The 26,618-nt window shown below is 37.0% G+C and overlaps 3 protein-coding genes across 7 annotated transcripts in view; 1 reads left to right on the forward strand and 2 right to left on the reverse strand.

Annotated features, from left to right (window-relative positions):
• Positions 1-371: 371 nt before the first annotated feature.
• On the reverse strand, positions 372-2,019 carry abt1 (activator of basal transcription 1). The gene is made up of 5 exons (XM_063880687.1): positions 1,949-2,019; positions 1,686-1,852; positions 1,323-1,510; positions 1,022-1,207; positions 372-798 (listed from the first exon to the last, which is right to left on the reverse strand). The coding sequence occupies exons 1-5, from the start codon at positions 2,017-2,019 to the stop codon at positions 613-615; spliced, it is 798 nt and encodes a 265-aa protein (XP_063736757.1). The 3' UTR covers positions 372-612.
• A 1,331-nt stretch (positions 2,020-3,350) lies between these two features.
• Positions 3,351-13,897, forward strand: rad51c (RAD51 paralog C). Of its 3 annotated transcripts, none has more exons than XM_063881799.1 (5): positions 3,351-3,614; positions 3,749-3,873; positions 12,530-12,758; positions 12,880-13,096; positions 13,178-13,897. In XM_063881799.1, the coding sequence occupies exons 2-5, from the start codon at positions 3,756-3,758 to the stop codon at positions 13,703-13,705; spliced, it is 1,092 nt and encodes a 363-aa protein (XP_063737869.1). In that variant the 5' UTR covers positions 3,351-3,614; positions 3,749-3,755; the 3' UTR covers positions 13,706-13,897. The 3 variants fall into 3 exon arrangements, with proteins under 3 accessions (XP_063737869.1, XP_063737867.1, XP_063737868.1); XM_063881797.1 differs by having other exon boundaries at positions 3,356-3,614; positions 3,707-3,873; XM_063881798.1 differs by lacking the exon at positions 3,351-3,614 and having other exon boundaries at positions 3,621-3,873.
• An 8,355-nt stretch (positions 13,898-22,252) lies between these two features.
• Positions 22,253-26,618, reverse strand: part of srpk3 (SRSF protein kinase 3) — a 20,281-nt gene continuing 15,915 nt past the window's right edge. For all 3 annotated transcript variants that reach the window (XM_063882550.1, XM_063882551.1, XM_063882549.1), the window contains exons 14-17: positions 26,263-26,370; positions 25,512-25,581; positions 22,916-23,008; positions 22,253-22,795 (exon numbers count right to left, since the gene is read on the reverse strand). In XM_063882550.1, the coding sequence (XP_063738620.1) occupies positions 22,608-22,795; positions 22,916-23,008; positions 25,512-25,581; positions 26,263-26,370 (459 nt within the window). In that variant the 3' untranslated portion in view covers positions 22,253-22,607. The remainder of the gene's footprint in view (positions 22,796-22,915; positions 23,009-25,511; positions 25,582-26,262; positions 26,371-26,618) is intronic.

The raw sequence follows: 26,618 nt of genomic DNA on the forward strand, positions 1-26,618 counted from the left end.
CCACATGTCTCCTATAAAGTGTATGCACAAAGACTGTTCGGGGGACTTCCACAATTGGCTCTGGGAACCCCGCATCGCCCGTGTTGGTGTCTGATACTATGCTGTTGTAATAAACCTTATTATATACAAGCTGGTGTCTCCGGAGACTTCTTCATCATCTTCACAAACATCGCTACAAGATATACTTCAATCCAACGATCATCCATCAATCAATCGGCTTGTTTTCGCTCCCGTCAGCAGAGAGCGTCTGTCTGACTAAAACATTAAAGTGAACATTTTGCTGTGTGTGTGTGTGTGTGTGTGTTGTAATGATACCAAAGTAAAACATTATTGCTGAGACTACCCTATATCAGACAGATCCCGAAACACAATTCAGGCTTCTGTCACTCAAATTTATTTACAACATTTCACAGAGAGGCAACAAAACAACAAAACCCTGCAAAATACTAAACAAAGCTCGTTAAAGCTGGTACATGAAACTTAACGACCTCGTTAGGGCGGGCACAGGTGAACATGTTGGCTCGACCCCCTGTTCAGTGTTTGGTGAATAAGGTGTATCAGAAACTCATACTACTTTCTGTTTCCATGGAAACACTCCTGTCCAACAGCCAATCAGTCGCTCTGATGTTTGGAGTTGAAGATCTTTGCTAGCAATGAGACGTTTGATTGGCTCTTCTGCTGTATGAGGCGGGCTTTGTCCAGGTGCTTCTGGGAAACAGAGTCTTTCTTCTTCCTCTTACTCATCTGGATCTCCTCCTCCGTCTGACGCTGAGTGAAGTCCCACGTCCTCTCGTCCACCTGACGACCAATCACAGGACAACAAATCATTTACTGAGAGCATGATCACATTACAGGGCGGAGTCAGCAGCATGTGACCAATCACAGAGAGGGACAGGTAATCTGTCAGCAGCACGTGATTAATCACAGACATGTTACAGGTGTTACAGGAGTTACAGGTCTGTTTTACGGATGGGACAGGAATGTTACAGGCGTTACTGGTGTGTGCGCGCTCCTGGTTTACCTGCTGTCCGTCCCTCTGTCTCTTTTTCCTCACGTTGTCCAGGTGAGCACTCCGATCAACGTTGTTCAGATAGAAGTTGGTCTCTCTTTTGGCCTGAGAAACTTCTGTCCTCAATCTCTGCTGCTGCACCGTCTGCTCAAAGGCCAGGCGCTCCGACAGGTGAGTCCACTGGAACCTGTGCAGGTACTGAGAGAGACAGACAGACAGACAGACGTAAACAGTGGAAGATTTTCAGAATAACAGCTCACCTTGATGGTTATCAGGTATATACAGTAGTTTAATTTTCAGAATAAAATCTCACCTTGATGGACCACAGGTCCGAGGAGAAGCGTTGGCGTTTCCTGGTTCCCATTGGTGTGTTGTGCAGCGACGCAGCAACCACCTTCGCTCTGCGTTTGTCTCTGAATTCCACCCAGCCCTCTGTGAAGTCGCAGCGCCGGGAACCCCCCCTACAGCTCCCACGCCGCTTTTTGCTGCGCACCTGCCCATCTGCACAGACACACATGAATACAGTACTCAGCATACTACAGCAAAGTATAGATGTATATGTGTGTATAAGTACACAGACGGTGTGTTAGTACCATCAGGAAGATGTATAGACATGTGTATGTTTATATATGGACACATCTGTGAGTGTATTAGTACACAGAGTGTGTCTTAGTACCTTCTGGCTGCAGGAAGATGCGTCCCACCTCCCCATAGGCTGACAGCAGGTTCCTCAGGTGTTTTGGGCGGAGCCTCGGAGGGATGTGACCCAGGTAGATTATACCTGGAACACACTTCCTGTCTGGACAGGAAGACCCTCCAGGCTGCTTTCTGTTTGGTCTTCTTCTTCATCTCTGAAACACCTTCGTCTTCATCACCACCATGTTTATATTTCTGCCCTTCATCACCATCTGAGACCTCTTCTTCATTATTAGCTGAGACCTCTTCTTCATCACTGTCTGAGACCTCCTCTTCATCACCTGCTCCCTCTGCAGCTCCTTCCTCCTCGTCATCCCCTTCCTCTTCCTCTCTCTGGACCGTAGTCGTCCTCTCCTCTTTTTCTCCCCTCTCCATGTCTCTCCAGATGAGTAGAGGGTGATGAAGGTGACTCAACAACTGTTATTATTATGATCTGAAGACGGAGAAATGTCCCGATGTTAGTCAGACAACAGAGTTTTGGTTTCAACAACAAACTGATGATCTTTCAAAATAAAACACTGCCTCTGTGTTGGAGCGGAATATGAACAGGAGTAAACGAGTCACTGGTGACTAATACAAGACTATCTCCCGAACCGTGGACTAATCAGAGAGCTGCACGACGGAGCATGATCTGCAGTTAGCGAGGAACTTCTCGGTTAACTCGACGACGCTGCTTCACTTCTTACAGGGGTAGATCTCCATGGTAACTTACGCGGAACACCTGACCTGCTCCGGAGCAGGTGTTCCAGATAAGATATCAACTTAGTGAAAGCCCCACAGCTCACAGCCTGCTGACCAATCAGAGCCCAGAGCCTGCTGAGCAATCACAGCTTACAGCCTGCTGACCAATCAGAGCTCACAGCCTGCTGACCAATCAGAGCTCACTGCGTGCTGACCAATCACAGCTCTGTTTTGGGAGTTTAAAGCCATGATGTCATATTACAGGATAAAGGAAACACAGTTCAATCTGCCTTCTGCAGGAAAGACCGCCGGCCAGCTGTAGAATATCTCTGCCCATCTTCAGAGCAATGTCACTATTATTACATCTGCGGCAAGTAAGCCTACCGAAATATTTGCCACAACATAAGTAACCGGAAGAAAGCAACAAAGAGCATTAAGTGCAGACGTCGATGTGTCGGACTTATCATTGTCACATCAGCAATCACATCTTCAATCATATCATCAATCCCATAAATATATATTCACTGATCTGTGTCAGCTGCTCGGATCTTGCCCTGCAGTGATACTGTATGCAGTGTAATTTAAAACAACACATTAGGTGATGAAACACTCAAGGGTACTTAAAGTCAGATCCGCTCGTGTCTTGGATGTCAGTGATGTCATAAACCTGTTCAAACGCATTCAAATACTGGGCAGTTTGTTTACCAGCCTTCCTGCCCCTTGCAGCTGGGCTGCTTTATCCTGGATTAGGGGTTACTTCATGGATGTTTAAAGTCTAACTTCTTATTTGTGTAACATGATAGATGATACACTTTAAACTCCTATATATAGGGTTATATATTAGGAAATATATTATAATTTAAAGTATATAAAGTCTATAAAAATATATAATCTCACCTCTGAATGAAAATGTACTACAACTACAAGCAGCTCTCCTCTCACGTGCGCTCGCTTTGTCGCGTCTTAATGACGAAACGCAACGTCATGATCAGCTGATATGATTGCCGAAAATCCCTTCAAACTAAAGGTCTGTAAGCTTCATTCGCAGCTCTCTACTGTTGTTAGAGAGACGCTCAGTCTGTATTATAGTTGGGATACATTCAGATGTCAGATAAAGACAAAGAAACTCACAACAAGCGAAATCAATAAAGTTCATATAGTGAATACTACCTTTACTCTGAAACCGGAAGTACGGCTCCTCATAGGGAAAAGCTGGGACACGATAACGGTGAGCAGTAAACATGTTAAAGTTTCTTTAATACTTACTTTATATCACTGAGGGTTAGGGTATATAATATTTAATATATATATGCTGTGTAGATCAGGCCCCTGACTCTCCACTACTGTCTGTCTGTCACTGAGGGTCGGCATGCAGTGCTCTGTCTCCAGCCTGTCTCTCAGTCCTGCAGTCAAAAGCAGACTGACAGCAGCCGGGTTCAGCCTCCTGTCCGAGCTGCAGGGGCTCCCCCCCTCCCAGATCTGTGCAGGTAAATATATACAATACATACGGATTATATACTAATATATACCGTTTATATACTATACTGTACAATACATTTATATGTACTATACCATCCAGAAACAGAGGTGGGAGAAGTACTCAGGTCTTGTACTTGAGTAAAGTAGAAGTACTCAGGTCTTGTACTTGAGTAAAGTAGAAGTACTCAGGTCTTGTACTTGAGTAAAGTAGAAGTACTCAGATCTTGTACTTGAGTAAAGTAGAAGTACTCAGGTCTTGTACTTGAGTAAAGTAGAAGTACTCAGATCTTGTACTTGAGTAAAGTAGAAGTACTCAGGTCTTGTACTTGAGTAAAGTAGAAGTACTCAGATCTTGTACTTGAGTAAAGTAGAAGTACTCAGGTCTTGTACTTGAGTAAAGTAGAAGTACTCAGATCTTGCACTTGAGTAAAGTAGAAGTACTCAGATCTTGTACTTGAGTAAAGTAGAAGTACTCAGATCTTGTACTTGAGTAAAGTAGAAGTACTCAGATCTTGTACTTGAGTAAAGTAGAAGTACTCAGGTCTTGTACTTGAGTAAAGTAGAAGTACTCAGATCTTGTACTTGAGTAAAGTAGAAGTACTCAGGTCTTGTACTTGAGTAAAGTAGAAGTACTCAGATCTTGCACTTGAGTAAAGTAGAAGTACTCAGATCTTGTACTTGAGTAAAGTAGAAGTACTCAGATCTTGTACTTGAGTAAAGTAGAAGTACTCAGGTCTTGTACTTGAGTAAAGTAGAAGTACTCAGATCTTGCACTTGAGTAAAGTAGAAGTACTCAGGTCTTGTACTTGAGTAAAGTAGAAGTACTCAGATCTTGTACTTGAGTAAAGTAGAAGTACTCAGATCTTGTACTTGAGTAAAGTAGAAGTACTCAGATCTTGTACTTGAGTAAAGTAGAAGTACTCAGATCTTGTACTTGAGTAAAGTAGAAGTACTCAGATCTTGTACTTGAGTAAAGTAGAAGTACTCAGGTCTTGTACTTGAGTAAAGTAGAAGTACTCAGATCTTGTACTTGAGTAAAGTAGAAGTACTCATGTCTTGTTCTTGAGTAAAGTAGAAGTACTCAGATCTTGTACTTGAGTAAAGTAGAAGTACTCAGGTCTTGTACTTGAGTAAAGTGGAAGTACTCAGATCTTGTTCTTGAGTAAAGTAGAAGTACTCAGATCTTGTACTTGAGTAAAGTAGAAGTACTCAGATCTTGTACTTCAGTAAAGTAGAAGTACTCAGGTCTTGTACTTCAGTAAAGTAGAAGTACTCAGATTTTGTACTGAGTAAAGTAGAAGTACTCAGGTCTTGTACTTGAGTACAGTAGAAGTACCAGAGTGTAGGAATACTCTGTCACAGTGAAAGTATTCTAAATGTTCCTCCAGTGAAAGTAGAAAGTACTCTCCTCTAAATGTACTTAAAGTAGCGACAGTAAAAGTAGTCATTGTCTGATTGGTCCATTTCAGAATAATATCTCTGATATGTTTTATAATGATTGATCATTAAAGTGTTCTCAGAGCTGGTAAAGGTGCAGCTAGTTTGAATGCTTTGTATACTGCAGGGTAGCTGCTGGATTTACTGCAGGTGAACTACAGTCTGATTTAAGGGGTTATATTTAACTTCATTCATCCTAATCTGTAAAGTAACTAAAGGGATTAAATAAATGTAGCGGAGTAAAAGTACAACATTTACCTCTGACCTGTAGTGAAATAGAACAGTAGCTTACAATAGAGAATACTCAAGTAAGGTACAAGTCAAGAAACACTGTACCTCAGTACATAATGTACTCAGGTACCCTGCACCTGTAGTTTTAGTGTCCCACCCCCTCCAGGACACCCTGTCCGCACTGTGCAGCTCCTTCAGCGACAGGCTGCTGCACATGGGAGAGATACCGCAGGTCCTTCGTTCATGCAGCGGTCAGAGTCTATAACCATCTTGGCCCCCGGTAGACTCCCTCACATAACATCACTGACTATAACACCCCCTGTTGTGTTAAATACTGTGTGTGACGCCCTGCCCCTCTCTCTGCCCATTGGTTGTGGGACTTCCCTGGGTGGAGATTGGGACAGGGCGTCAGGCCAATTGGCCACACCTGTGGGGGTATAGGGATCCAGAGTTTTAAGGGCTGGGTAGCCATGTGTTCAGTGGTCTCTTTGCTGCTTCTAGGCTGAGCTTTGGGCTCAGTCTTTCACTCGCCATGTGGTCTTAAGTATAATTTCTTTTGTTTAAGTATAATCATTTATGTTTACTTTAACCAGTAAAAATGAGTTACTAATAAATTAGTTTTTGTTTATTTCATGTGTGGACTCCCTTTATTTTGCCACTACCTGACCCGGTGTGTGACAAAATGGGGGCTCGTCCGATTGTTAAGTTCATTTCGTAGACAATTGTAAGTATCTTTAGTTTGGTAAGGGTCATTTGGTCAAATTCAGCCTGGTTGGTCTGAATATGGTTTGTGTGCTGGCATTTGCTTTGTGTTCCTGTTAGGAATTGTAGTTTTGCTTTAGTAAGTTGTTTGGTTTCAAAGGATTGATTGGCTTATTGGTAGCACCTGTTGAAGCCAATTCAGTGGCTGCCAGTGTTGGGAGTTCCACATGTGACTTGTCATTTGGATTTCAGTTTAAGGAGGGAGTTGGTCGGTGAAGTTTGGAAGTAGTAGAGCATTGTATCCTTACGTTTAGTTTTTTGCTTAAAGGTTAATGTTTTGGTTGTAATCAATAAAATAAAGGTTGGAACTTTGAGTTTGGTTATTGGGGACAGTCTTGTAATGTGGTATGGAACCATGAATCCCCTGTGAGGCTAAGAAGACTGGTTTCCAATAGGGGGACTGGTCTTGGGGAATTTTAGTGTGGCTGCAAAAGTGGGTAGAGCGGTTGTCTCGGGAGCACATCCACGGTGTAAGAGAGGGTCGCTGGTAACAGTTGCCTTTTTCTTCCCAGTGGGCTAAAGTGCATAAATACCCCCCATCAGTAGCGGCACGAAGACTAGGGATGGAGCTAAGGTAGTTATGGGGTCGCTAATGTCTTAGTTAGTCAGGGCTGGGGAGGTTCCATTTTGGTTTGGCTGTCCCAGACTTGGTTAGTGGTTCCAGCTGATATTGTTTTTGTTTTTTTCTTTCTCCTATTCTATTTTGTCTGTGAGTGTAGTTAGTCCAGGTATGGCATCTACAGTGGATACATTTGTTGACTCACCGTCAGTAGCACTACTGAATCAGTGTACTAAAGACCAGTTACTGCTAATTGCTGAGAGATATGAGATTGAGATATTGGATAAAAAGTTAAAGGAGTCTGTTAAGGGAAGTTTGATGGCAGGTTTGCTGGAACAGAGAATTATTCAACCCGTTGGGGGGACTCAGTCTTCGGCGTCTGCAGGTACTGTTTTGAGTTTTGAACAGCAAAAGGAACTTTTGTTGTTAAAGCAATCTCATGAATTACAGCTACAAGTACAACTTCAGAATATCAAACAGCAAAATGACTTGGCTTTGGAAGAGATGAAGCAAAAAACCGAGTTAGTTAGGTTAGAGCTACAGAATAAAAAGCTGAACTTAATTCAACAGGGTATATTGCCAGGTTCGGCGGATAGTGACAACCCTGTGTTTCAGTCTGGTGCACCAGTGGCATCTTTTGATATATTCAATAATTTGCGCTTGCTTCCAAAATTCAATGAAAAAGACCCTGATTCATTCTTTTCATTATTTGAGCGAATAGCGGAGTCGAGGAAATGGCCGGAGGGTGATCAGGCGTTAATGTTACAATGCGTCCTGACCGGTAGAGCCCAGGAGGCGTACTCAACTTTGAGTACTGCTGATTGTAAAGTGTACAAGCGAGTTAAGTCTGCGGTGCTTAAAGCATATGAGTTGGTGCCTGAGGCGTACCGGCAGCGGTTCCGTGGTTGGAAAAGAGGAGATAAACAGTCTCATGTGGAGTTTGTGCGAGATCTGACAGCCCATTTTGGTCGTTGGTGTGCAGCGTCTGAGGTGGACACGTTTGAGAAACTGTGCGACCTGGTAATATTAGAACAGTTTAAAAACTCTGTACCTAAAAATGTGGCTACTTACCTCACAGAGAATAAAGTAGGTACTCCTGGTCAGGCGGCCGTGTTGGCCGATGAGTACGTGTTGATTCATAAAAGCAATTTCAATGCGGTAAGTTCAGATAATGTGCGCAGAGAGAGTTATGGTCATCAAAAAGGTGCATCAGACTCTTATGCTAGGAGTGAGCATGGCATGCGAGAAAGGCAGGCAGAAGGTAGAACGTGTAATTACTGCAAAGGCAGTGGGCATTGGAAGAGTGAGTGTCCAGTCCTCAAATCAAAAAATAAATTCTCTGGTACGCAAGTAAGACCAGCGGCTTTGGCCAGTTCACTCAGCCCAGCGGTAGTGGTTGAGGAACAGGTTGAAGCCAGGCAGCAGAAGAGCATGGAGGATTTTGGACCATTCATTTCTGAGGGTTTGGTCTCTTTGCCGGGTAGTGTTGAACAGGTGCCAGTAAAGATACTGCGGGATACCGGCTCATTGGACTCATTTGTGTGCAAGTCTGTCTTACCCTTCTCGTCGGAGACTGACACAGGAGACTTTGTGCTGGTCAGAGGAATGGGGATGGTGGTGTTCCCTGCACCTGTGCATAGGCTGTGTCTTGACTCAGGTTTGGTGAAGGGAGATGTTGAGATGGGTGTGCGCACTGAGTTGCCAGTGGATGGGGTGGACATAATTCTGGGGAACGGTCTTGCTGGGGCGCAGGTGTGGGCTGATGGTCCTCCTCCCAATATAGTCACTAAAAGTGTGCCTGGTCAAGGTCAACCAGACAGTGTATCAGATGTTGCAGTTGTGTATCCAGTCTGTGCTGTGACGCGTGCCATGACCACTGCGTGTGACGCACAGAGTCTTGCTACCAAAAAGTCAGAGTTGGAACCTGCTGAAGTTTGTGTGACTTTGCCTGATCAGTTTAAGTCTATGTCACGATCTGAGTTGGTTGAAGAACAGGAAAATGATGATAGTTTAAAAGAACTGTTTGACAAAGTACTTTCGCTTGGTGAGATACTTAGTTCTGCTCACGGCTATTTTATTCAGGGAGGCTTATTGTTTAGGAAATGGGTGCCTCATGGAGAAGCTTTTGTTGGGGAACCTGTTTTTCAGTTTGTAGTGCCGAGTAGGTTTCGGGACTTGGTGTTGCAAACTTGTCATGATAATGTAGCTGGGCATCCAGGGGTAAAGAAAACATATGACCGGGTGTTGCGGTACTGTTTTTGGCCCCGCCTGAAGCGTGATGTCTCAGCATATGTCAAAACGTGTCATACATGTCAGTTAACCGGCAAGCCAAACCAGTCAATCAGACCGGCTCCACTTTGTCCAATTCCTGTGGTTGAGCAGCCATTTGCACATTTGATTATTGACTGTGTCGGGCCGTTGCCTTGTTCAAAACTAGGTCATAATTATTTGCTGACTGTCATGTGCCAGGTAACCAGGTATCCAGCGGCGTATCCACTCCGAAATATATCTACTAAATCAGTGGTGAAAGCTTTGACACAGTTCATTTCGGTGTTTGGGATTCCCAAAATTATTCAGAGCGATCAAGGCTCGAATTTTACATCCGGAATGTTTGCCGAAATACTGCAGCAGCTTCACATTAAGCATAATAAAGCTTCGGCTTATCATGCGCAATCACAGGGCGCCCTAGAGCGTTTTCATCAAACGCTGAAGTCTTTACTGCGCTCTTATTGTACAGAGCTGGGGTGTGACTGGGAGGAGGGGTTGCCGTGGCTCCTGTTGGCAGCGAGAGAAGTGGTTCAGGAGAGCACAGGTTTTAGCCCCAATGATTTGGTGTTTGGTCACAAGGTACGGGGTCCCATGGCTGTGTTGGGAGATAGCTGGGAAATAACAAATCCTCCCCAAAATTTGCTTGACTATGTCAATGGCTTCAGGCATAGGTTGGTTTTGGCGGTTGAAAGTGCAAAAGAGAAATTGGTAAAGTCACAGCACAAAATGAAAGCTCTGTATGACAGGCGTGCAGAGCCTAAGCGGTTTCAGGCTGGTGACCAGGTTTTGTTTTTGCAACCTATTGTGACTTCTCCCTTTGAGGCAAAATTCTCCGGTCCGTACACTGTAGTACGGCAGGCTTCAGACTTGAATTACATCATTGCCACTCCAAACTCTAGGAAAGCCACTAGACTGTGTCATGTGAATTTGTTAAAACCTTTCTACGGACGTCAGACAGTGGGGAAAGGGGAAAGTGGGAGTGGTATGGTTAATGCTTCTGTTTGTACATCTGCAGTTCTGAGCTCATCTCCGGCAGTCAGAATGGAGGAGAGTTCGACCACTGATGTGGTTTTGCAAGGGCGATTGAAAAATTCAGAGTCACTGAAAAATTTGGATGATAAACAACGTGCTGAGTTGGGTGCCCTTATTAAAAGCTATCCTGTTCTGTTTTCAGATGTACCTTCTCGCACACATCTTATTGAGCATGATGTGGATATTGGTGATGCAGCACCTATAAAGCAGCGTTTTTATCGGGTTTCATCAGATAAGCGCAAGCTTTTAGACAAAGAAGTTCAGTATATGTTGGACAATCATATTGCTGAGCCGTGCGTTTCAAGTTGGGCATCGCCGTGTCTGTTGGTCAGTAAGCCGGACACAACTTTTAGGCCATGTACTGACTTTCGTAAAGTTAATAACGTTACGAAGCCAGATGTGTTTCCTCTTCCCCGCATGGAAGACTGTATAGATCAGGTGGGGTCTGCCGTTTATGTGACTAAGTTTGACCTTTTGAAAGGTTATTGGCAGGTTCCCCTGTCTAAGCGGGCACAGGAAATTTGTGCATTTATTACACCTTCTGGTCTGTATAAGTACACTGTTATGCCATTTGGCCTGCGTAATGCACCTGCAACATTTCAGCGCCTCATGAACCAGGTTGTGGCGGGGCTGGATGGCTGCGCAGTGTACCTTGATGACGTGGTAATATACAGTGATACATGGTCTGAACATATTCAGCGCATTCGCGCATTGTTGGACAAATTGGTCTGGGCAGGGTTGACTGTTAATTTGGCAAAATGCGAATTTGCGAAGGCCACAGTCACCTGTTTGGGTAAGGAGGTCGGTCAGGGTCAGGTGCGTATGTTACAGGATAAGGTGGATACAATAGTAAGATATCCCCCTCCAACCACCAAGAAAGGACTAATGCGCTTTTTAGGGATGGTGGGATACTACCGAAGCTTTTGTCAGAATTTTTCAACAGTTGTAGAGCCTCTGACGGCACTTTTGAAGAAAGATGCACACTTTGTGTGGTCAGACAGATGTAGACTGGCGTTTGAAAAGGTCAAGGCACTTTTGTGTGCAGCACCTGTGTTGGATGCCCCTCGGCTGAATGAGGTTTTTTTCCCTGCAGGTGGATGCATCTAACGTGGGGGCAGGAGCTGTACTTATGCAGGCAGGAGACCACGGGGTTGAAAAACCTGTGGCCTTCTTCTCTAGGAAGTTTAATAAGTACCAGCTCAATTACTCAGTGATCGAGAAGGAGGCACTAGCATTAATATGGGCATTGCAGCATTTTGATGTTTATTTGGGATCTGGTCTAACTCCGTTGGTGGTCTATACCGATCACAACCCACTGACTTTCCTGCGGTCACTTCAAAATCCAAATCAGCGGCTGATGCGGTGGGCATTGTTTTTACAGCCGTACCATCTGGATATTCGTCATATAAAGGGATCAGAAAATGTGATAGCGGATGCCCTTTCTCGGTTGCCTTAAAGTTGGGTGGTGTTCTCACTGATTTGTCTATTCTGCTCTTTTCCAGGTCTACCTTCTCACTACTCTTAATGTGCTCCTAGGATCCAGGTTGCTGAGTGGAGGATGGGGGTAGATGGGGAGGAGTGGGGGGGGAATAATGTGGGGGGGCCCCTTTTCTGTAGGAGGGGGGTGTGACGCCCTGCCCCTCTCTCTGCCCATTGGTTGTGGGACTTCCCTGGGTGGAGATTGGGACAGGGCGTCAGGCCAATTGGCCACACCTGTGGGGGTATAGGGATCCAGAGTTTTAAGGGCTGGGTAGCCATGTGTTCAGTGGTCTCTTTGCTGCTTCTAGGCTGAGCTTTGGGCTCAGTCTTTCACTCGCCATGTGGTCTTAAGTATAATTTCTTTTGTTTAAGTATAATCATTTATGTTTACTTTAACCAGTAAAAATGAGTTGCTAATAAATTAGTTTTTGTTTATTTAACACAACAGGGGGTGTTATAGTCAGTGATGTTATGTGAGGGAGTCTACCGGGGGCCAAGATGGTTATAGACTCTGACCGCTGCATGAACGAAGGACCTGCGGTATCTCTCCCATGTGCAGCAGCCTGTCGCTGAAGGAGCTGCACAGTGCGGACAGGGTGTCCTGGAGGGGGTGGGACACTAAAACTACAGGTGCAGGGTACCTGAGTACATTATGTACTGAGGTACAGTGTTTCTTGACTTGTACCTTACTTGAGTATTCTCTATTGTAAGCTACTGTACATATCTGGCAGCCATACTTTTGTTTTTGTGTATTTTGCAAATTGTGTGATTGTTGTGTATTTTTTAGTATCTGGGTGAAACATCTTTGGCTCTTTCTGCTGTAGCAATGAACATTTCCCCTCTGAGGGACGATTAAAGGGATTCTGATTCTGAAGTCCCTTGTTTGTGTGCTGCAGAGGCCGGTGTTTCCCAGCAGGAGGCGCTGCAGGTGCTGCAGGCAGTGAGGGGCAGTCCAGTAAGAATAGCCCCCCCCCTCACTGCGCTGCAGCTCCTGCAGGAGGAGCAACAGCAGCGCAGCATCATCAGCTTCTGCTCACAGCTGGACGCCGCGCTGGGGGGGGGACTTCCTGTCGGGAAAACCACCGAGATCTGTGGAGCACCGGGAGTCGGGAAGACACAACTGTGGTGAGACAGACAGACAGACAGACAGACAGTTCTGTAGTCTGCAGCTGGTTAATGTAGTTCTGTAGTCTGCAGCTGGTTAATGTAGTTCTGTAGTCTGCAGCTGGTTAATGTAGTTCTGTAGTCTGCAGCTGGCGGTGGACGTGCAGGTTCCTGTGTGTTTCGGGGGGCTCGGAGGACAGGCGGTGTTTGTGGACACTGAGGGCAGCTTCCTGTTGCAGCGGGTCCAGGATTTCGCCGGCGCTGCCGTGAAACACTGCTCCTTATTGGTGGAAGACGACGAGCAGCGGGTTGCTATGACGACCTTCAATGTGGAAACCATCCTTTCTAACATTTTCCTGGTAATGATTGCCATGGTAGCATTGATGTCATCAACTACATCGCCTCACGATGATTCTGATGCCGTCCGTCTCTCCTTTCAGGTGCGTTGCCATGACTACGTGGAGCTGCTGGCCGAGCTTCACCTGCTGCCGGACTTCCTGTCTGAGCACCCGAGGGTCCGCCTCCTTGTGATTGACAGCATGGCGTTTCCTTTCCGGCTGCACTTCGACGAGTTGTCACAGAGGACCCGCCTCCTCAACGGCCTAGCCCAGCAGTTCATCGCCATGGCATCCAGCCACCACATCGCTGTGGTGATCACCAATCAGATGACAACCAGGCTGCGGGGCAGCCAATCACAGCTCGTCCCCGCCCTCGGGGAGAGCTGGGGTCACGCCCCCACCATCAGACTCCTCCTACAATGGGCGGGGACTCAACGACTAGCCGTCATCTTTAAATCCCCTGGTCACCCAGGATCCACCGTCGAATACCAGATCAACTCTGACGGCTTCAGAGATGCCGTCCAATCAGAGCAGCCTCCCAGCAAACGACCACGAACACACACTATCCAATCAGCTGCCGGACAGAGGGACAGCAACCAATCAGCTCCTGGACCGAGACACTGCAGCTGATTGGTCAGACATCCTCTGATGAACACATGAGGAAAAATGTATCAAATGGAGAATCTACAAATGTTAATCTGGAAACTTTGCACTAACTTCAACATGTTCGGTTCGGATTAAATAAAGATGTTCAGATTAAATAAAGATGTTCAGATTAAATAAAGATGTTCAGATTAAATGAAGACGTTCAGATTAAATAAAGATGTTCAGATTAAATGAAGACGTTCAGATTAAATAAAGACGTTCAGATTTAATGAAGACGTTCAGATTAAATAAAGACGTTCAGATTAAATAAAAATGTTCAGATTAAATAAAGACGTTCAGATTAAATAAAAATGTTCAGATTAAATAAAGACGTTCAGATTAAATAAAGATGTTCAGATTAAATGAAATTCTTCAGATTAAATAAAGACGTTCAGATTAAATAAAGATGTCAGATTAAATGAAGACGTTCAGATTAAATAAAGACGTTCAGATTAAATAAAGACGTTCAGATTAAATAAAGATGTCAGATTAAATAAAGACGTTCAGATTAAATAAAGACGTTCAGATTAAATAAAAATGTTCAGATTAAATAAAGACGTTCAGATTAAATAAAGACGTTCAGATTAAATAAAGACGTTCAGATTAAATAAAGATGTCAGATTAAATAAAGACGTTCAGATTAAATGAAAATGTTCAGATTAAATGAAGACGTTCAGATTAAATAAAGACGTTCAGATTAAATAAAAATGTTCAGATTAAATAAAGACGTTCAGATTAAATAAAGATGTTCAGATTAAATGAAATTCTTCAGATTAAATAAAGACGTTCAGATTAAAGAAAGACGTTCAGATTAAATGAAGACGTTCAGATTAAATAAAGACGTTCAGATTAAATAAAGATGTTCAGATTAAATGAAGACGTTCAGATTAAATAAAGATGTTCAGATTAAAGAAAGACGTTCAGATTAAATAAAGACGTTCAGATTAAATGAAGACGTTCAGATTAAATAAAGACGTTCAGATTTAATGAAGACGTTCAGATTAAATAAAGACGTTCAGATTAAATAAAAATGTTCAGATTAAATAAAGAAATTCCGATTAAAGAAAGATGTTCAGATTAAATGAAGACGTTCAGATTAAATAAAGATGTTCAGATTAAATAAAGACGTTCAGATTAAATAAAGACGTTCAGATTAAATGAAGACGTTCAGATTAAATAAAGACGTTCAGATTTAATGAAGACGTTCAGATTAAATAAAGACGTTCAGATTAAATAAAAATGTTCAGATTAAATAAAGACGTTCAGATTAAATAAAAATGTTCAGATTAAATAAAGACGTTCAGATTAAATAAAGATGTTCAGATTAAATGAAATTCTTCAGATTAAATAAAGACGTTCAGATTAAATAAAGATGTCAGATTAAATGAAGACGTTCAGATTAAATAAAGACGTTCAGATTAAATAAAAATGTTCAGATTAAATAAAGACGTTCAGATTAAATAAAGATGTCAGATTAAATAAAGACGTTCAGATTAAATAAAAATGTTCAGATTAAATAAAGACGTTCAGATTAAATAAAGACGTTCAGACTAAATAAAGACGTTCAGATTAAATAAAGACGTTCAGATTAAATGAAGACGTTCAGATTAAATAAAGACGTTCAGATTAAATAAAAATGTTCAGATTAAATAAAGACGTTCAGATTAAATAAAGATGTTCAGATTAAATGAAATTCTTCAGATTAAATAAAGACGTTCAGATTAAAGAAAGACGTTCAGATTAAATAAAGATGTTCAGATTAAATAAAGATGTTCAGATTAAATGAAGACGTTCAGATTAAATAAAGACGTTCAGATTAAATAAAGACGTTCAGATTAAATAAAGACGTTCAGATTAAATGAAGACGTTCAGATTAAATAAAGACGTTCAGATTAAATAAAGACGTTCAGATTAAATAAAGATGTTCAGATTAAATAAAGATGTTCAGATTAAAGAAAGATGTCAGATTAAATAAAGACGTTCAGATTAAATGAAAATGTTCAGATTAAATAAAGCTGTTCAGATTAAATAAAGATGTTCAGATTAAATAAAGATGTAGATTAAATAAAGATGTAGATTAAATAAAGATGTAGATTAAATAATAATAAAGATGTAGATTAAATAAAGATGTAGATTAAATAAAGATGTAGATTAAATAATAATAAAGATGTAGATTAAATAAAGATGTAGATTTAATAAAGATGTAGATTTAATAAAGACGTAGATTAAATAATAATAAAGATGTAGATTAAATAAAGACGTAGATTTAATAAAGACGTAGATTAAATAATAATAAAGATGTAGATTAAATAATAATAAAGATGTAGATTAAATAAAGATGTAGATTAAATAAAGACGTAGATTAAATAATAATAAAGACGTAGATTAAATAATAATAAAGATGTAGATTAAATAATAATAAAGATGTAGATTAAATAATAATAAAGATGTAGATTTAATAAAGATGTAGATTAAATAAAGACGTAGATTAAATAATAATAAAGATGTAGATTAAATAAAGATGTAGATTAAATAATAATAAAGACGTAGATTAAATAAAGATGTAGATTAAATAAAGACGTAGATTAAATAATAATAAAGATGTAGATTAAATAATAATAAAGATGTAGATTAAATAAAGACGTAGATTAAATAAAGATGTAGATTTAATAATAATAAAGATGTAGATTAAATAATAATAAAGATGTAGATTAAATAAAGATGTAGATTAAATAAAGATGTAGATTAAATAAAGACGTAGATTAAATAATAATAAAGATGTAGATTAAATAAAGATGTAGATTAAATAAAGACGTAGATTAAATAATAATAAAGATGTAGATTTAATAATAATAAAGATGTAGATTAAATAAAGATGTAGATTTAATAAAGATGTAGATTAAATAAAGATGTAGATTTAATAAAGATGTAGATTAAATAAAGATGTAGATTAAATAAAGATGTAGATTAAATAAAGATGTAGATTAAATAAAGATGTAGATTTAATAAAGACGTAGATTTAATAAAGATGTAGATTAAATAAAGATGTAGATTTAATAAAGACGTAGATTAAATAATAATAAAGATGTAGATTTAATAATAATAAAGATGTAGATTAAATAAAGATGTAGATTTAATAAAGATGTAGATTAATAAAGATGTAGATTTAATAAAGATGTAGATTTAATAAGATGTAGATTAAATAAAGATGTAGATTTAATAAAGACGTAGATTAAATAATAATAAAGATGTAGATTAAATAAAGACGTAGATTTAATAAAGACGTAGATTAAATAATAATAAAGACGTAGATTAAATAAAGATGTAGATAAATAAAGACGTAGATTAAATAATAATAAAGATGTAGATTAAATAATAATAAAGATGTAGATTAAATAAAGACGTAGATTAAATAAAGATGTAGATTTAATAATAATAAAGATGTAGATTAAATAATAATAAAGATGTAGATTAAATAAAGACGTAGATTAAATAATAATAAAGATGTAGATTAAATAAAGATGTAGATTAAATAAAGACGTAGATTAAATAATAATAAAGATGTAGATTAAATAAAGATGTAGATTAAATAAAGACGTAGATTAAATAATAATAAAGATGTAGATTTAATAATAATAAAGATGTAGATTTAATAAAGATGTAGATTAAATAATAATAAAGATGTAGATTTAATAATAATAAAGATGTAGATTAAATAAAGATGTAGATTAAATAATAATAAAGATGTAGATTAAATAAAGATGTAGATTAAATAAAGATGTAGATTAAATAAAGATGTAGATTTAATAATAATAAAGATGTAGATTAAATAAAGATGTAGATTAAATAAAGATGTAGATTAAATAAAGATGTAGATGTAATAATAATAAAGATGTAGATTAAATAATAATAAAGATGTAGATTAAATAAAGATGTAGATTAAATAAAGACGTAGATTAAATAATAATAAAGACGTAGATTAAATAATAATAAAGATGTAGATTAAATAATAATAAAGATGTAGATTAATAATAATAAAGATGTAGATTTAATAAAGATGTAGATTAAATAAAGACGTAGATTAAATAATAATAAAGATGTAGATTAAATAAAGATGTAGATTAAATAATAATAAAGACGTAGATTAAATAAAGATGTAGATTAAATAAAGACGTAGATTAAATAATAATAAAGATGTAGATTAAATAATAATAAAGATGTAGATTAAATAAAGACGTAGATTAAATAAAGATGTAGATTTATAATAATAAAGATGTAGATTAAATATAATAAAGATGTAGATTAAATAAAGATGTAGATTTAATAAAGATGTAGATTAAATAAAGACGTAGATTAAATAATAATAAAGATGTAGATTAAATAAAGATGTAGATTAATAAAGACGTAGATTAAATAATAATAAAGATGTAGATTTAAAATAATAAAGATGTAGATTAAATAAAGATGTAGATTTAATAAAGATGTAGATTAAATAAAGATGTAGATTAATATAGATGTAGATTAAATAAAGATGTAGATTAAATAAAGATGTAGATTAAATAAAGATGTAGATTAAATAAAGATGTAGATTAATAAAGACGTAGATTTAATAAAGATGTAGATTAAATAAAGATGTAGATTTAATAAAGACGTAGATTAAATAATAATAAAGATGTAGATTAATAATAATAAAGATGTAGATTAAATAAAGATGTAGATTTAATAAAGATGTAGATTAAATAAAGATGTAGATTTATAAAGACGTAGATTTAATAAAGAATGTAGATTAAATAAAGATGTAGATTTAATAAAGACGTAGATTAAATAATATAAAGATGTAGATTAAATAAAGACCGTAGATTTAATAAAGACGTAGATTAAATAATAATAAAGACGTAGATTAAATAAAGATGTAGATTAAATAAAGACGTAGATTAAATAATAATAAAGATGTAGATTAATAATAATAAAGATGTAGATTAAATAAAGACGTAGATTAAATAAAGATGTAGATTTAATAATAATAAAGATGTAGATTAAATAATAATAAAGATGTAGATTAATAAAGACGTAGATTAAATAATAATAAAGATGTAGATTAAATAAAGATGTAGATTAAATAAAGACGTAGATTAAATAATAATAAAGATGTAGATTAAATAAAGATGTAGATTAAATAAAGACGTAGATTAAATAATAATAAAGATGTAGATTTAATAATAATAAAGATGTAGATTTAATAAAGATGTAGATTAAATAATAATAAAGATGTAGATTTAATAATAAAGATGTAGATTAAATAAAGATGTAGATTAAATAATAATAAAGATGTAGATTAAATAAAGATGTAGATTAAATAAAGATGTAGATTAAATAAAGATGTAGATTTAATAATAATAAAGATGTAGATTAAATAAAGATGTAGATTAAATAAAGATGTAGATTAAATAAAGATGTAGATGTAATAATAATAAAGATGTAGATTTAATAAAGATGTAGATTAAATAATAATAAAGATGTAGATTTAATAAAGATGTAGATTAAATAAAGATGTAGATTAAATAAAGATGTAGATTAAATAATAATAAAGACGTAGATTAAATAAAGATGTAGATTAAATAATAATAAAGACGTAGATTAAATAAAGATGTAGATTAAATAATAATAAAGATGTAGATTAAATAAAGACGTAGATTAAATAAAGATGTAGATTAAATAAAGAAGTAGATTAAATAATAATAAAGATGTAGATTAAATAAAGATGTAGATTAAATAATAATAAAGATGTAGATTAAATAAAGATGTAGATTAAATAATAATAAAGATGTAGATTAAATAAAGACGTAGATTAAATAATAATAAAGATGTAGATTAAATAAAGACGTAGATTAAATAATAATAAAGACGTAGATTAAATAAAGATGTAGATTAAATAATAATAAAGATGTAGATTAAATAATAATAAAGATGTAGATTAAATAATAATAAAGATGTAGATTAAATAAAGATGTAGATTAAATAAAGATGTAGATTAAATAAGATGTAGATTAAATAAAGACGTAGATTAAATAAAGACGTAGATTAAATAATAATAAAGATGTAGATTAAATAAAGATGTAGATTAAATAAAGACGTAGATTAAATAATAATAAAGATGTAGATTAAATAATAATAAAGATGTAGATTTAATAATAATAAAGATGTAGATTAAATAAAGATGTAGATTAAATAATAATAAAGATGTAGATTAAATAAAGATGTAGATTAAATAAGATGTAGATTAAATAAAGATGTAGATTTAATAATAATAAAGATGTAGATTAAATAAAGACGTAGATTAAATAAAGATGTAGATTAAATAAAGATGTAGATTAAATAAAGACGTAGATTAATAAAGACGTAGATTAAATAATAATAAAGACGTAGATTAAATAATAATAAAGATGTAGATTAAATAAAGATGTAGATTAAATAAAGATGTAGATTAAATAAAGATGTAGATTTAATAAAGATGTAGATTAAATAAAGATGTAGATTAAATAATAATAAAGACGTAGATTAAATAAAGATGTAGATTAAATAATAATAAAGATGTAGATTAAATAATAATAAAGATGTAGATTTAATAAAGACGTAGATTAAATAAAGATGTAGATTAAATAAAGACGTAGATTAAATAAAGACGTAGATTAAATAATAATAAAGATGTAGATTAAATAAAGATGTAGATTTAATAAAGATGTAGATTAAATAAAGACGTAGATTAAATAAAGACGTAGATTAAATAATAATAAAGATGTAGATTAAATAATAATAATAAAGATGTAGATTAAATAAAGATGAAGATTAAATAAAGATGTAGATTAAATAAAGATGTAGATTACATAAAGATGAAGATTAAATAAAGATGTAGATTAATAAAGATGTAGATTAAATAATAATAAAGATGTAGATTAAATAAAGATGTAGATTAAATAAAGATGTAGATTAAATAATAATAAAGATGTAGATTAAATAAAGACGTAGATTAAATAAAGATGAGATTAAATAATAATAAGATGTAGATTAAATAAAGACGTAGATTAAATAAAGATGTAGATTAAATAAAGACGTAGATTAAATAAAGACGTAGATTAAATAATAATAAAGATGTAGATTAAATAAAGATGTAGATTAAATAATAATAATAAAGATGTAGATTAAATAAAGATGAAGATTAAATAAAGATGTAGATTAAATAAAGATGTAGATTAATAATAATAAAGATGTAGATTAATAAAGATGTAGATTAAATAAAGATGTAGATTAAATAAAGATGTAGATTAAATAAAGATGTAGATTAAATAAAGATGTAGATTAAATAATAATAAAGATGTAGATTAAATAAAGATGTAGATTAAATAAAGATGTAGATAATAATAATAAAGATGTAGATTAAATAAAGATGTAGATTAAATAAAGATGTAGATTAAATAAAGATGTAGATTAAATAAAGATGTAGATTTAATAAAGATGTAGATTAAATAAAGATGTAGATTAAATAAAGATGTAGATTTAATAAAGATGTAGATTAAATAAAGATGTAGATTAAATAAAGATGTAAATTAAATAAAGATGTAGATTAAATAAAGATGTAGATTTAATAAAGATGTAGATTAAATAATAATAAAGATGTAGATTTAATAAAGATGTAGATTAAATAAAGATGTAGATTAAATAATAATAAAGATGTAGATAAATAAAGATGTAGATTAAATAAAGATGTAGATTAAAATAAAGATGTAGATTAATAATATAAAGATGTAATTAAATAAAGATGTAAGATTAAATAAAGATGTAGATTAAATAAAGAAGTAAATATAATAAAGATGTAGATTTATATAAAGATGTAGATTTAATAAAGATGTAGATTAAATAATAATAAAGATGTAGATTAAATAAAGACTGTAGATGAAATAAAGATGTAGACTTTAATAAAGAAAGTAGATTAAATAAAGACGTAGATTAAATAAAGACTGAGATTTAATAAAGATGTAGATTTAATAATAATAAAGATGTAGATTTAATAAAGAATGTAGATTAAATAAGATGTAGATTAAATATAAAGATGTAGATTAATTAAAGATGTAGATTTAATAAGATGTAGATTTAATAAAGATGTAGATTAATAAAGATGTAGATTAAAATAAAGATGTAGATTAAATAAAGATGTAGATTTAATAAAGAAGTAGATTAATAAAGATGTAGATTAAAGATGTAGATTAATAAAGATGTAGATTTAATAAAGACTGTAGATTAAATAAAGATGTAGATTAAATAATAATAAAGATGTAGATTAAATAAAGATGTAGATTAAATAATAATAAAGATGTAGATTTAATAAAGATGTAGATTAAATAATAATAAAGATGTAGATTAAATAAAGATGTAGATTAAATAAAGACGTAGATTAAATAAAGACGTTTATATAAGGGTTTCATCCTTCGATTCTAACATTAAATGAAGTTTGAGATTCAGATAACAGAGACGAGCTGTCGGTCATCTTTATTTCCACAGAAAAAGAAATTCAACACACACGTAAAAAACTGTTGCCACGGTGATGTCATGTTGATGTCACAGTGATGTCACGGTGATGTCAGTGGACGGGCGTGGTGTTTCAAGGCACTATTTATGTGAGGGTAGAAATAGGTGAGAGGTCAAAGGTGATCTGAGGCTGCAGTGTGTTCATCACTGAGGTTAAAAAGAGCGGGAAACGAAACCGGCAAACACACACTCAGGAAACACCAAATGAGAACAAAGTGTGTGTGTGTGTGTGTGTGTGTGTGTGTGTGTGTGTGTGTGTAAGTTTGTCAGTGTGTGTGTGTGTGTGTGGGTGTGTGTGTGTTTGTCAGTGTGTGTGTAGCCAGTCATGCTGCAGACACTGCTCGGCTGTCGCCCGTCTCTCCGGCTGCAGATCCAACATGGCGGACAGGAAGTCGCTGAACTGCGCCGCCTGCTCCAGAGGCCACTCGTACTTCTCCAGCAGAACTTCGAACAAACCCCACGGCTTCAGGGACGAGATGTGCCGCAGACACCCTGTAATATAACATTTAATAGGTATATCATTTATAATAAAGATATGGTGTATAATAAATATAACATGTTTAATAAATATGTTTTATGTGTATGATTAATAACGTGTGTACAGTGTCTCACCTCTCCGGTCGAAGTACTCTCTGGAGTACCTGCCAGACAGAGCGAAGGGCAGAGGGATGGCACCGAGCAGCTCGATGATGTGAGCGATGTGATCTGAGTACAAATACACTCTCTGAATACACACAGATACACTCTGAATACACACACTAAATACTGTAAATACCGCTCTGAATACACACTGACACACGCTCTGATTACACACTCTAAATACTGTAAATACACACTGATACACACTGACACACGCTCTGATTACACACTCTAAATACTGTAAATACCGCTCTGAATACACACTGACACACGCTCTGATTACACACTCTAAATACTGTAAATACACACTGATACACACTCTGAACACATACTCAAAATATACACTCTGAATACACACTGATACACACTGATACACACTGACACACACTCTGATTACACACTCTAAATACTGTAAATACACACTCTGAGTACACACTGATACACACTGTAAATACACACTGATATACACTCTGAATACACACTGATACACAATGTAAATACACACTCTGAGTACACACTGATACACACTGTAAATACACACTCTAATACTGTGAATACACTCTAAATATATATATATACAGTGGGGCAAAAAAGTTTAGTCAGCCACCAATTGTGCAAGTTCTCCCATTTAAAAAGATGAGAGGCCTGTAATTTTCATCATAGGTATACCTCAACTATGAGAGACAGAATGGGGGAAACAATCCAGGAAATCACATTGTAGGATTTTAATGAATTCATTGTAAATTCCTCGGTAAAATAAGTATTGGGTCACCTACAAACAAGCAAGATTTCTGGCTCTCACAGACCTGTAACTTCTTCTTTAAGAGGCTCCTCTGTCCTCCACTCGTTACCTGTATTAATGGCACCTTTTTGAACTCGTTATCAGTATAAAAGACACCTGTCCACAACCTCAAACAGTCATACTCCAAACTCCACTATGGCCAAGACCAAAGAGCTGTCAAAGGAGACCAGAGACAAAATTGTAGACCTGCACCAGGCTGGGAAAACTGAATCTGCAATAGGTAAGCAGCTTGGTGTGAAGAAATCAACTGTGGGAGCAATTATTAGAAAATGGAAGACATACAAGACCACTGCTAATCTCCCTCCATCTGGGGCTCCACGCAAGGTCTCACCCCGTGGGGTCAAAATGATCACAAGAACGGTGAGCAAAAATCCCAGAACCACACGGGGGGACCTAGTGAATGACCTGCAGAGAGCTGGGACCAAAGTAACAGAGGCTACCATCAGTAACACACTACGCCGCCAGGGACTTCAATCCTGCAGTTCCAGACGTGTCCCCCTGCTTAAGCCAGTACATGTCCAGGCCCGTCTGAAGTTTGCTAGAGGGCATTTGGATGATCCAGAAGAGGACTGGGAGAATGTCATATGGTCAGATGAAACCAAAATAGAACTTTTTGGTAAAAACTCAACTCGTCGTGTTTGGAGGAGAAAGAATGCAGAGTTGCCTCCAAAGAACACCATACCTACTGTGAAGCATGGGGGGGGAGACATCGTGCTTTGGGGCTGTTCTTCTGCAAAGGGACCAGGACGACTGATCCGTGGAAAGGAAAGAATGAATGGGGCCATGTATCGTGAGATTTTGAGTGGAAAACCTCCTTCCATCAGCAAGGGCACTGAAGATGAAGCGTGGCTGGGTCTTTCAGCATGACAGTGACCCCAAACACACCGCCAGGGCAACGAAGGAGTGGCTTCGTAAGAAGCATTTCAAGGTCCTGGAGTGGCCTAGCCAGTCTCCAGATCTCAACCCCATAGAAAATCTTTGGAGGGAGTTGAAAGTCCGTGTTGCCCAGCGACAGCCCCAAAACATCACTGCTTTAGAGGAGATCTGCATGGAGGAATGGGCCAAAATACCAGCAACAGTGTGGAAACCTTGTGAAGACTTACAGAAAACCTTGGACCTCTGTCATTGCCAACAAAGGGTATATAACAAAGTATTGAGATGAACTTTTGTTATTGACCAAATACTTATTTTCCACAATCATTTAAAATGAATTCATTAAAATCAGACAATGTGATTTCCTGGATTGTTTCCCCCATTCTGTCTCTCATAGTTGAAGTGTACCTATGATAAAAATTACAGGCCTCTCTCATCTTTTTCAATGGGAGAACTTGCACAATTGGTGGCTGACTAAATACTTTTTTGCCCCACTGTATATATGAGCGATATTCGCCGTGTTACTCTGTCCTGTTTTCTCTCATTCCAAACCGTGACCGACGCCAGCCTCCCTTCTCTGCAGAACGCATTTCAAACAGTAATGATAAAAACAACCGTGGAATGAATTGGGCTTCTTCATGCGACGAAGCAGGCCTACCTCACCCTGCACACTTCTCCCCCGTCAGGCAGAAACGCTCCCTCCCCCCCGACAGAGTCTGTAGTCTGCGGCCCCCTCCCCCCGGACATCCCACCACCTTAACTAACTAATTTTCTGCAGGAAACCCTGCACTCAAAACAAGAGAAGCAGTACTACATAATGTAATATCTGTAAATTAAAGTCATATTTTGTGTATTTTAAAGTAGTATGGTGTGTAGTATTGTGTGTATTAGTACCTTCATCTCGGGTGTAATCTTCTCCTGAATGAGGTTCAAACAGGTAGTCTCCTGTGGCCAGCTCAAACGCCTGAAACACCAATAAATACATTCCTACATAAACACACCCTTTTATAAAATATATATACAACACACTAGGCCTGTGCCTCTGCTGCTTCTTTCAGGAGTGCATCATGTCCCAGAAGAAGCACTAGCAGCATTTTAAACGGTCACTTTGATTAGAGATGGTCCTTAGCTACACCGTGCTGATGTCTGAAGTGACTGCAGGAGGACATGTGACAGTAACATCTCATATGAGGACATGTTTAATAACTGTAGAGTCTGGTGATGGAGATGCTCTGCTGTGAGGAGCTAGAACCAGAAGAACCAGAAGATCTGAGCCGGACTGCTACTGAAGCTCATGAGGACACTTCAGAGTAACTCTCTGACAGAAGACAGAGGTCCACAGAACTGACCTTTAGAAACACAACCAGAGACCAGGTAACCTGTCAGGTGCTTTGGCTAAAGAATGTTAGCTAGCTACCAAACGTTTCCTATATATCTTAAAAACTAACTAGCAAACTGCAGCTTGCTATCTAGTGAGATAGCTCACCAGAGCTTCCTGCCTGTCTGCGGCGGGTAAAGGTTCATCAAGCTGCCGAGGCTACGAGAGCAGCAGCCAATGAGGGAGCGGCTATTCTCCTAAAGTACATCCTCACAGCCGTTAGATACAGATCCATATTTATCGAATGTGTGTGTGTGTGTGTTTTACCATGCAGGCGGTGCTCCAGATGTCAGCAGGCGGTCCATACTCTGCTCCAATCAGAACTTCCAGGGCTCGGTACTGACGGGTCTGAATATCCTCTGTGAAGTGTTTGTGCTGGAAAAACAGAGGCCTGTGATTGGCTCATACTGACAGAGGAGTGTGATTGGCCCATACTGACAGAGGAGTGTGATTGGCTCATACTGACAGAGGAGTGTGATTGGCCCATACTGACAGAGGAGTGTGATTGGCCCATACTGACAGAGGAGTGTGATTGGCTCATACTGACAGAGGAGTGTGATTGGCCCATACTGACAGAGGAGTGTGATTGGCTCATACTGACAGAGGAGTGTGATTGGCCCATA

This window comes from Eleginops maclovinus, chromosome 4, assembly GCF_036324505.1.
Source record: "Eleginops maclovinus isolate JMC-PN-2008 ecotype Puerto Natales chromosome 4, JC_Emac_rtc_rv5, whole genome shotgun sequence".
Lineage (NCBI taxonomy): Eukaryota > Metazoa > Chordata > Actinopteri > Perciformes > Eleginopidae > Eleginops > Eleginops maclovinus.

Coding starts and splice junctions, on each gene's coding strand:
- abt1 (XM_063880687.1), bottom strand. CDS start 2,019: ATGACGAGGAGGAAGGAGCTGCAGAGGGAGCAGGTGATGAAGAGGAGG. Junction 1,853..1,948: donor CAGACAGTGATGAAGAAGAG/GTCTCAGCTAAT, acceptor TCAGAGATGAAG/AAGAAGACCAAACAGAAAGC. Junction 799..1,021: donor GACAGAGGGACGGACAGCAG/GTAAACCAGGAG, acceptor ATTGGTCGTCAG/GTGGACGAGAGGACGTGGGA.
- rad51c (XM_063881799.1), top strand. CDS start 3,756: ATGCAGTGCTCTGTCTCCAGCCTGTCTCTCAGTCCTGCAGTCAAAAGC. Junction 3,874..12,529: donor CCCCTCCCAGATCTGTGCAG/GTAAATATATAC, acceptor TGTGTGCTGCAG/AGGCCGGTGTTTCCCAGCAG. Junction 12,759..12,879: donor GTCGGGAAGACACAACTGTG/GTGAGACAGACA, acceptor GTAGTTCTGTAG/TCTGCAGCTGGCGGTGGACG.